The 10,806-nt window shown below is 50.9% G+C and overlaps 2 protein-coding genes across 3 annotated transcripts; both read left to right on the forward strand.

Moving 5' to 3' along the window:
- Positions 1–1,359: 1,359 nt before the first annotated feature.
- Positions 1,360–3,254, forward strand: LOC129583445 (mucin-5AC-like). The gene is made up of 5 exons (XM_055475243.1): positions 1,360–1,533; positions 1,793–2,139; positions 2,225–2,350; positions 2,444–3,134; positions 3,251–3,254. Exons 2-5 carry the CDS (start codon positions 1,911–1,913, stop codon positions 3,252–3,254), a joined length of 1,050 nt encoding a protein of 349 aa, XP_055331218.1. The 5' UTR covers positions 1,360–1,533; positions 1,793–1,910.
- LOC129583432 (uncharacterized) lies at positions 3,246–4,595 on the forward strand. 2 transcript variants are annotated; one of them, XM_055475228.1, is made up of 3 exons: positions 3,246–3,778; positions 3,862–4,107; positions 4,182–4,595. In XM_055475228.1, the coding sequence occupies exons 1-3, from the start codon at positions 3,298–3,300 to the stop codon at positions 4,250–4,252; spliced, it is 798 nt and encodes a 265-aa protein (XP_055331203.1). In that variant the 5' UTR covers positions 3,246–3,297; the 3' UTR covers positions 4,253–4,595. The 2 variants fall into 2 exon arrangements, with proteins under 2 accessions (XP_055331203.1, XP_055331204.1); XM_055475229.1 differs by having other exon boundaries at positions 3,952–4,107.
- The last annotated feature ends 6,211 nt before the right edge of the window (positions 4,596–10,806 follow it).

A 10,806-nucleotide genomic window follows, 5' to 3' on the forward strand; every position in this document is an offset into this window, starting at 1 on the left:
CGAGTTTTTCTTCCTCTTCGAGTTCTTCTATGGTCTCCACAAATGTTACAGATTTTGCGTCCAGCTTGCCAGTCTGCTGGTTCACCTACCACTTTTTGGTAAGTCTGTTCAATGGCCAGTTGGTCAGCACGGTATAAGAGGAAATTTCTGACCCCCGTTAACCATATCTTGTATTGCTGGACCAGTTGCTCCTTAATTTCTTCATTGGGCACTGGGCGTTGTGCCTCTGGTATCGGGATAGTCTTTACTATCCCGTGAGTTAGCTTGAGCATGCCAGCGCGGAATTAGGTAACGTGCCGTTCAATGGCGTTATGGACGCGCGGTTTCAAGATGAAGCCTTCAATGGTATCCAGGAATTCCGAATAGGTAGAAGCTTATGTGGTCGGGTGATCAATCCGATTTATCGTTACTTCATTGTCGGATCCCGGTGCCTCTGGTATCGGGATAGACTTTACCGCGTCCCAAACGATTTCTTTGTTTGGCTTCGAGATGAAGGTAAACTTGGAGTGGAGGTAGTCGCACCAAAGTAGGACTTGCACGTTCGTAGTCGTCGGTTGGACGAAGGACGTGTAATGATAGGTGATCATTCTGGCGCCCGGCGCACCACCCCTCGGGTACGCACAGGGCGCTGCTTAATATAGAGGGGGGCGATACTGCCCTAGCCACTAGGCCTCACCTCGCCAGTCTGCCTTTGCCCAATTCCCGTATCACTTTGTATGTTAAAATTTTACCAGCTGTATGTATGTGCGTGTGAATGCCAACTGCCATAAGTATCATACTTAATAGTATTGTGGCCAGTTAAATAAGTACTTGTTTCATCACTTTGCTGGATGCAATAGTAAGACTATGCTATGCATACCCATGAGTGATTAATTCAAAAAAATAATTACAAAGATCGATTGTATAATATAAGCAAAAAAATTCTCATTAAATCTTATTTATTATTCATAGGATGTATTGATATAACGCAATGTATGATTACAGTACTGTACGGTATATCGTATAATGGATCGCTAATTACAAAAACGCAAAAACGCAAGTGGTCGGTAATTAATCATTCTTCATCAATGTACTAGCCGTTTAGGGTTAATATTATTAATTGCACTCTACAACTGCACTCTACTCCAAGCAGAAGTGTCAAGTTGTGAAGTGGATGACCTACTGCTGCTGTTGCTGATGCAGCTCGGTGATCACACAGGCATGCTGTCTGAGGAAGACTGCGGGCCGTGTGCAAAGTCGCAGCTGCTGGTGCGGCTGCACTTCCTATTTGGTCAGCGTTCATTTGATTTTCCTGTGCAATGCACTGCAGCGCAGTGATAAGTAAAAATGTTGCATGCGTGAAAAAAATTAGAAAATAGCCATTTAGCTTGCGTTCCCATGGCTGTTATCAGCGCAGTGAAGCGTAAACAATTCATTGCACTACACTGGCTAGAACTGTTGCTTTGCTGCAGTAATGGCATCGTCTAAATTCTCCTGATAATTTTTTTCTCTGTCAGAAATAACAACTCAAAGAGTGAAAGCAAGCTCGATAAGGTAAGATGCAACGCGGACAGCTAACCCAGTCATCTCATAATTTGATTATCGGAGTATTCAGTTTATTTTGCAGCTGGGTTTATATTTGCCAGGGTAGAATATTTCACTAATTTGTTAGCTGTCTTTTTCATCTGTGCCAACACAATAATTCTCCGTAATTTTAAGCAATTAATGCGAACCACCGTGCATACATAATGATGGCAGCGATTTTGAAATTAGTCAGCGCTGTGGCTGTAATATGTGTAATTGCTGTCTGCAGCGTAGTTTACGGTCAGTATTATCCCATCGTCGCTACCAACACCGCCGTCGCTGCCGCCGCTTGTCCGTACTTCTGCACCTGCAAGCCTAATATCTGGCAGTGTTCGAGTAGCAGTGCAATGACCTGGCCGCTGGATAATAAACCGCATGTCGTTGTGAGAGGTGTAAAAATGTTGGATATGACAGGATCGGATGTGAATGTGCTCCCGAATTGGCCGCCAACCCATAACTTCCCGGATCTGCAGCTAATCTTCCTGGTCAACACAATCTTTGAAGGTTACCAATGCCGCGAGCTGGAATGCTTGGAGAAACTCGGTTTAAAGATTATCGCTCCGCGATGTGGCAAAGGTTAGTTTATGCACCAACAATTATCCAGGTAATTATTAGGAATTCAAATTTATAGATAATATATATTAGTAATTTATATTCGTAGATAAACGTAATGGTTGCGCATATCCCCCGTGCTGTCCGTGGTCCACCAGCAGCTTTCCTCCAGCCGGGTTTCCAACGCTTAGGCCACTGCCGTATCCGCCCGGTGCTTTTACTACCGCAGCTACTGGTAAGGAGAAGCACACTCGTGCATTGTTATAGCACGTCTGATAGAAGCTACAATAAAACGGCCGTTATTTATTGCCGTTTTTATTGTACCTAGCTGTCCCCACCACCACCATCACCACCACCACTACCACTACCACAACAACAGCGACTGCCGCAATCAAAGAAATTGAGCAAGAACCCATTGCAACACCCGCCGCAGTATTTAGTACAATTAAGCAAGAGATCAACAGCAGCAACAGTGGTGGCACATCAGATTCGGCTTTCATGTCTTACATTGTTTTTCAATATAATATTTCCGACTCTGTTCATGCTCCTGTCACTTCCACCCCATTTGATTTGAATGTCCGTTCTTTGACCACCACCACCACCACCACCACCACAAAGTCCGGTGGAACATTAAATTATATCGATAGCAATATGAGCAGCAGCATGAGCATCAGCAGATCACCAGGAAATATATCTCAATCACTAAACAACACCCTCTCCACCACGGCTGTGTACGACGATGAGTTATCATCGGATACGGCGGCAACCGGCATGGCTATCACACCGTCAACAACAACAATTTTCCCCCAAAATACCACTGCTGCTGCTGCTGCTGCGGCGCCCATTCTCCGAATCGCAAATAGTACTGTTGGTCTATTGGCATTTGCCCATACGGTTCAGAATGGCAGCACCGCAATCGTCAGCACGGCTGTGCCATCGTCGCCAATGAGTAAGAGTACGAGTACAACCACGACGACAACGATCACGCCGTCACCGACGACGACGACAACGATCACGCCGTCACCGACGACGACGACGACGACGACGACGACGACGACGACGACGACGACGACGACGACGACGACGACGACATATCAAGAGGACACTTCCGGCGCAACAGAAATCCAGTTTGTAGTTAGCACCCACGTCAGTGTTGCTAACATTTCGGGGCCAGAGCACAACATGTCTGACAGCTTCTACGATTTGGAGGATGTTGTTGTTGCTGTTAATCCAACTACTCAGCAGCATCAGCCATGTCAACCATGTCCGCCCTGTTTTTTAGGTCGTAGCAGTGGCGACAACGACAATGACGGCGACAACAACAGCAATAATAACAGCAGTGCAGCAGGCCTGGAGACCATTGGTATAATCGGGATCGCTGTGGGAATCGTCCTGATCGTTTTGGCTATCTTAAGATGTGCAGCATCACGCTACAATTTACTTCAGTGCTGCATGGCACGGCTGCACGCATACAGGACTGCCGATCCTTTTGCGGTTCGGATTCCTCGAAATCCATCCGCTCCGGCGCATCCCTCGGCTGACCCTCCGCGACCATCCACATTTCTGGGATTCCTCAACTCCAACGCTAATCTTCGAGGCCCATGGCCACCAGGATCCGTTGCACCAACAGCTCCACCTCAACATCCAGCGCGTTCAAATACTGGTAAGTACGCATGCATACGGCACGCCTCTTAAGCTTTTGTATTGCACGCTTGTTCAACTGATATTTATAAGTGGCGTTTGCAGACGCGTCGGGGTCTGACCTTAACACCACTGACCCCAATCAGGTGTGGGAAAATGTAAATTTGCGCTTGGACAACAGTATTAATCGCCTAGGTGAAAGAGTCAGCGCCATGCGGGCAGTGTTGTCTCGCGGAGAACAGCCGCATCAGCACCCGGGAAATTTCTCTCTGGAAAACGCTTCTGAAAGCACCCCACCATCGGATTCTTCTTATCACAGCGCCATCGACCCGGAACGATACAACAACACAGGTATGAAGTTATTACGGGCGTAAATTTTTTCCCAGTGGTGAGTGGTCAACTGTTTGTTTTGTTAATATCTGTAGAACGGGAAGCCGTTAACGATAGTATGGCTCACTTTGTGGAGAATATGGATGAACGAACCAGAAGACTGTAAGCTGTGTGGAGCAGGAGCGTGACCGATCCCACCTTTCCCGCCCACATGGCCGCCTTCTCGACCAGTATTCTGTATGATACTGTGGCAAGTGGACCGGAAGGAGAGCGTCAGTTGGCAGATGGAATCCGAGCGTGGCGCGAAATGGACTTGGAAGTTCGGGCACAGGGAGGTCCAAGCGATGAATTTGAAGCGCAGCGGGAAGAATTCAAACGTCGGCGTGAGCTTGTGAAAGAAATTCGGCGCCAGACACAGTAACGACAACATCAGCTGCTTTGTAAAAGTATTTTTCTGATGCATTGTACATGCCCATACCCACGAACGTTTGTTGTAATACCAAATTGGGATTTTCAAAATGAACTGGTTTTTTAAGTTGATTCTTGCGTTATATCGTTGCGTACCGTTGGAGCTTTTTTGTTTTCACAATTTGTGTTATTTTTTACCCTGATTAACTTACTTTGCGCACAATATTTCCGGAACTCGAGTATTTGTTCATTTGTTTTTTATTTCTTGGTTTCATCGGATGAAAAAAAAACATTTCCTTCGTTGTTAACAATAGTCGGCTGGTCAACTAAGTTTCCCCCGCACGTACCCGGTTGAATTCGTTAGTTGATTCCCTTGATCGTTGCATCATGAAAAGTTCAATTTTTACACACGTTTGCAAACAAATGAATTAGCCTGACATGATAAGCAGATCATGCATAACTTTCCGCTTTTTCGGACAATTACAGTCGAGCAGCTTCTACAATGCGGGCATTGAACAAATTGATTGAAGTAATTTTTCATAACCTGGAAGATGTGCCGGAGATTAAAATGGCGGTATAGTTCCAAGTAGGTGTATTTCTGGTATACATCATTTGCAAATCCTCGCGGTAAATCAACTTCTGTTCCGGTGCGTGTAATGGCTGTTGTTCGCAAAGCTAGAGATGGCAACGGCTCAGCCGAAGCCGTTTGAGCCGCGGCTAAGCCGGCTTCGGCTGAGCCGGCTCGACCCAAAATTGAAGCCGTAGCCGATGCTAGCCGAGCCGATTGAGCCGGCTCGGAGTCTCAGCCAGCCGCGAGCCAGCCGTAAGCCGATGTCGGCTAACGGCTTGCGCATTGTGCGCGAAAATGTGTTGGAAAGTTTAATTTTAGCTCTTTTGGTCCGTTCAAAGCCGATTTAGAGACTTGAAAAATCGATGATCTTATAAAAAAGTTCTGAATTTTTGTTTCGGAGACCTCTTTTTCCAATAAAAACTGATCAAAAACAGTTTTTGCTTAAAAGAGAACAGGAAAAAGGCTTTTTGGTGAAAAAGTACTTGTGTTTTCCCGCGCTAAAAAACTATCGGCTAAGCCGGCTCGGAGCCGGCTTAGCCGGCTCGTGCTCAGAGCCGAGCCGTTAGAGCCGGCTCAGGTAGGTGAGCCGATACTTTCGAGCCGGCTCGCTATTTTAGCCAGCCGCAGCCAGCCGATAAGCCATTAAGCCAGCCGTTGCCATCTCTACGCAAAGCGCTCTGAAAATATGTGTCCAAAGGGACGAGACTTTGCTCCATGAGGTTTTGGAATTGGTAAAAGTTTACAACGCGTGTTATGTTGATCAGCGTGTAGCGGTAGCGCAAAATGGGCTTGGGGAGAGGCTACAACAAAAAACAGAACGTGACAGGTAACAGAAAACTTAAAATCGAGCATGCTGTTATGTCTTACCAGAATTATAGAACCCGTCTTAGTGCACAGCTGCAGCTCGTTTCGTATCTGGCCGGTATCGAGATATCCACCATACTTTTCGCTGCTTCCTTCTACGGAACGTCTGAGACCACGGGGTAGAACTACATCCGTTAACGGCCGACGAAAAGACAGGGCAGAACGGTAGAACCGATGGTTCCTATCCCCATCTCATTGCCACCAGCCAGAACGGTCTGGTCTCGTTTGTCTCTCTTGCGGGCAGAAAGCCTCAGCGAACCCTCCTCTCGCGCGTGGACGGAACGTTCCTCGCGGAAACAATCTTCAGGCGGACTTTGCCCGGGTTGATAGCGATTCCCGCGAATCCCCGGACGGAACGGACGGTACGGATCCAGCGGACCCTCTCAGCACCATCAATCGGGGTCGCCTTTGCCTTAAGTGGCACCCGCAACTTTACCAGCGCGGGATTCACCGGACGAACAAGCGGATTCACACGGATTTACCCGGTAAATAGGGTCGACTGACCCTCGGTGACCCGTGTAGAGCCTTTAAAGACCCGATATAGCCGGGCAACTTTCATTTTACCGGACCAAAAGTAGTTTTGGCCGGCTAAAGCTTATTTTTACCCGGACAAACGGGCCTTGAAACATCTTTTTAGGGTAAAAATAGGGTTAGCCTACCTAACTACCGGAGACCCTCGGAGTCCCGGCTAATGACCTTTAGAAATTTTTGGAAAATTAGCGGAACTAATTTTCCCCGGCTAAATTAAATTTTGGTCGGTGAAAAAGAATTTTTTTTAACTTTTCCGGATTTTTCGCCGATTTTCCCACAGCAAAAATAATTAATTCAAATTGAAAATTAATTGTGACGTGACTACGGCCGATTTACCATATTAAAAATTGACCAATCAGAATCTTGGGGAGAATCCCTATGTTATAAGCCCATAGTGAGTCACTGTCCACTGTCCACCCACCTTCAGAACGAAACAGCCCGGTTCGAACAGGCTCGTATTGAAAACCTCGGAGTCATTGAGGCTCAACGAGCCCAGATAACCCAGTTAGAGTCCGAGAAGACCCAATGGGAGATGGACAAGGGCCATCTCCTAAAGTACCAGCAGGAACTCTATAACTTCGGCACGGATGTATCCAACAGATACAGTGACCTGTGCGATAAGCACAATCAGCTGCTCCAGGAACGAGAAGACCTGGGCATTGAGGTCGCGTGCTTGAAGGAGGAAAAGACTTACCTCGAGGAGTCAATGACAGAGCAGCCTCCATGCTACCGAACTACCCAAGAGCAAGATAAATGTCAACAAATTGATGACTACCTGCGCCGAGACAACCCCCTGCTGAACCCAACAGGTCAAACGGGGGCTCTCGCGGGACAAGTTTACCAGGTCGGGATGCTTTGGGCTGAACCATCGATGGGACCCATACCGAGGGCGCCGGTAATACCGTCAGCCCCGGAGCCGGAGCGAAACACTTCCACGGCTACCCCCAACGTACCGACCCATTCTACTACCACGACAACCACGGCCTACGGAGGAACATCCACAACAACGATGTTCTCAACCGGAACTAGGCCTTTAGTGTCAACTTCGACCGGCCAGGATAACCGAGGCTCGAACCCCCGAGCCCCGGTAACCGGACCTGGCAGGGGACTTAGACCGCCGACGAATCCCTCGGTGGCAACTTCACAACCTAACTCGGGGAATTCCAACCGGGATCGACAACGTTCGAACTCCCAGAATATGTACTCGCCGCGGATACAAGTACAACCGGTATCGGCAGGGCAGCGCAATTGGGCTGACCCGGTACACCCCGGCTATCCAGATAATGGACCACAGCAGCCTCGGTCAGATAACCGTGACCCAATAGGTCTGGTTGGCCCCGCTGTTGTTGGCAACGTCCCTCATCAGCCCCGGCAAGGCAACTTGGACCCAATAGGTCCGTTGCCCCAGGCTGACCAGTATGTGGTTATACCACCTGGGATGTGGCTCGACCAGAACAGAGTCCTCCAGAGGATGCCCGGGTATGTGGCACCAAATCTTCCGCCGAACCAGGGATATGGAGCGCAGAACTCTCCCGGACCGGGACAGCCACAACCGGCAGTGGTCCGGCACCCCCCGGCATCCTCAACCGCAACCGAACCCACCTCAACCTGCTCCAGCTGCACAGAACCATCAAGCAGCATACGCACCAGCCTGGAACCCTCCGGTTCAACCCCGTCAAACCCCACCACCCGATGAACAAGACATCGTTCAGGCCCGACTCGAAGGCTATGAAGAAGGCCGACGCCGGTATGAAGAACGGGATAACCGGATTTTGGCTCGAAAAACCCGAGCGGAGTTGCCGAAATTCAATGGCGACGGGGCGAAGGTTGATGGCTGGATCACCAAGATCCGGCGAATCTACCGTTCAGAGACAGATGACGTCGGTATGACGGATGTGGCCTTCACGACGGAGATCGAAGGCGCCCTCACGGGACAGGCCTTGGATTGGTACCAGAACCAATCAGGTCTAGAGCCCGAGAATGGATGGCCTGTAGAATACTGGCTGCAGCAATTCGCGGTCCGGTTCATGGACACCGATAAGAAGGTCATAGCCGTGGCGGACATCACCAACAGGAAGCACATGTTCTGCCAAGAGACCCCCAAGCAGTACTAAAACGCCATCATTAACCTCAAGCAACGAGGCGGCCTAACCGACGAATTAGCGGCTTTTAACTGCGGGCAAACGTAACGTAGCCGAACCTTCGAACGGCCCTAGACGTCCGTATGCCAAAGACGACCCAGGAGTTCCGGGACTACGTTCAAGTTTTCACCCGGGGAAAGCCGATGTACCAGGTAGTTTAAGGCGGGAACACCACTAATTACATCACCGTCAGAACGGCGACGCCTATTCCCGTGACTCAACTGGCCCCCGGATACATCCAGCCAAATTCGCCAGGTTACCAGAACGTGCAACCTGGGCTTCCCCGACAGAGCCCTCCGGCCCCCCGACACCACCCCCTCAAGCCCGTGGTCAGATCGAACAGACTTGGGCGGCGTTGAATCTTAATGGGACCCCAACAAGGACCATGGTCACGCCGCCTGGCTGTGGAAGTAGTGGCCAACCGAATCAGCCTCGGAGCCCCGGCTACGGCTGACCTCAGAGCCAGGGTTACTCCGGCTATGGCTAGCCCCAACAGGGCTACAGCCAGCCTCGGAGCCCCGGCTATGGCCAGCCTCAGAATCGGGCGTACGGCTCCGGAGGTGGATATGGACGCGGTGGATCCTCACAATATGGTGGCTTCGGCGAAAGACGTGGCGGCGGGAATCGCGGCCGCGGAAACTTCGGCAACCGCGCGGGTGGAGGCGGCCAGGCTCGGAACGCTCAACGGCCACCTCGGACACCACAGCAGGAGGCTCGCCAGTTGGCGACTTACGTCGATCGGATGGAAGCTAAGTTCTTCCAGTGGACCCAGGACGGAACGTAGTCCTGCGGTCAATGCCTATGGGGCAACGACAACCAAGCGAGTTGTTGCTATGCTAACCTCCGGCTGGAAGACAATCCTAACCGGAAATGGTACCTGGACTGGAGGCTCCGGTACGACAATGGATTGCCATTAGGTTCGGCGAACCCAAGCTATCTGACCATCGTACCACCCCCACACCCCCGTCAGCAGAATGCCGGCGTATTCGCCGGCCAAGGCAACCCTAACCAGCAGCCTGGCCAAGGAAATTAAGGGAACCGCCAGGATGGTGGGAGACCCCCGTTGGCAACCCCGCCACAAGCCCCACGGCCGCAACTGCCGCCGTCCCCGGCCCCCAATAGGGGCCAGGGCGGATTCCAACCGGCAGTTGGCGGGCCTGTCCCGGGTACATACCAGGGAAACGCCTAAGGTCGATGAGCTCCGGTGACTCATTCGACCTCTGCCATCCAACGGAACCACCGGATAAGGATAACCCTACTAACCGGATTAACCCTTTGGACACAACTCGGAACCTCAACGAGGACTTAGCCTCCGCAACGGTCAGCAAGGCCACTAGAATCTTAGCGGCGGGGACGGTAGCCCAATTAGGCGCCGAACATCCCCGGTTCGGATACTCGGAAAACCGACCCGAACCTCGCAACACTGATAATGCGGCTCCCGGACCAGAACCGGTACCTGGGAGGATCGGCCAAGCAACTTGGATCCGATCGGCAGCCGGGACACAGAATGTGTCCGGACCACCAGGCCCAGAAAGTGAAGCCGGGGATGTCGTCCGGAGAAACCGGATTCGACCAGCCGGGACGAGAAACGTCACCAGGCCGCCCGGAAGACTCAGTGCCCAATTAGGCATTACGAGCCACGGGCTAAGCGGAGAATCATGACGCCGACCCGCAACTTCACAGGACGCCAGAATGACGCCTGAACCGCCTCTGGTAGGCCAGCCAGGCAGACGGCCGGAGGCTCCGACCAAAGAAATAACGGAGTACTTCGAAGACTAGGAAGCAGTACCCTTGGAGGCACAGGTACCCGCTTACTGTCTGCAGCAGGAAGCGGAATTTTTCCAGCGACAACCGGCAAGAACTGTAACCGGATCGCGTACGTTCTTCAACATGCAATATAACCTCTCAACCTTACGAGAGGGAGAACCATCAATGGAAGAACGGATAGCAAGCCGGATAAACCCGGTTGAAACTGCCAAATTACTAATGGATGGAGTAGCTAACCATTCGGAGGTGAACCACTCGGTCGATGAAGTTCCATCCGGGCCCCGGCAGAACGACTAAGTCCACAACGACCGTCGGATGGTTACCCACAAGGCGGAGTAGACTTACCGAACCAAACAGGGTCAGCGGAACCCATCTTCGGGTGTAGTGCAGCCTATCCCGATACCAGAGGCATTGGGCACGGCAGCAAATGAGGCCCGG

This window comes from Paramacrobiotus metropolitanus, unplaced genomic scaffold (assembly GCF_019649055.1).
Source record: "Paramacrobiotus metropolitanus isolate TYO unplaced genomic scaffold, Prichtersi_v1.0 Parri_scaffold0000010, whole genome shotgun sequence".
NCBI lineage: Eukaryota > Metazoa > Tardigrada > Eutardigrada > Parachela > Macrobiotidae > Paramacrobiotus > Paramacrobiotus metropolitanus.

Excerpts from the sequence above, each read along its gene's own strand:
- LOC129583445 (XM_055475243.1), top strand. The coding sequence starts at position 1,911 with ATGACCTGGCCGCTGGATAATAAACCGCATGTCGTTGTGAGAGGTGTA. Across the intron at positions 2,140-2,224 it reads CGCTCCGCGATGTGGCAAAG|ATAAACGTAATGGTTGCGCA; the intron begins GTTAGTTTATGC and ends TTATATTCGTAG. Across the intron at positions 2,351-2,443 it reads TTTTACTACCGCAGCTACTG|CTGTCCCCACCACCACCATC; the intron begins GTAAGGAGAAGC and ends TATTGTACCTAG.
- LOC129583432 (XM_055475228.1), top strand. The coding sequence starts at position 3,298 with ATGTCTGACAGCTTCTACGATTTGGAGGATGTTGTTGTTGCTGTTAAT. Across the intron at positions 3,779-3,861 it reads TCCAGCGCGTTCAAATACTG|ACGCGTCGGGGTCTGACCTT; the intron begins GTAAGTACGCAT and ends TGGCGTTTGCAG. Across the intron at positions 4,108-4,181 it reads GGAACGATACAACAACACAG|AACGGGAAGCCGTTAACGAT; the intron begins GTATGAAGTTAT and ends TAATATCTGTAG.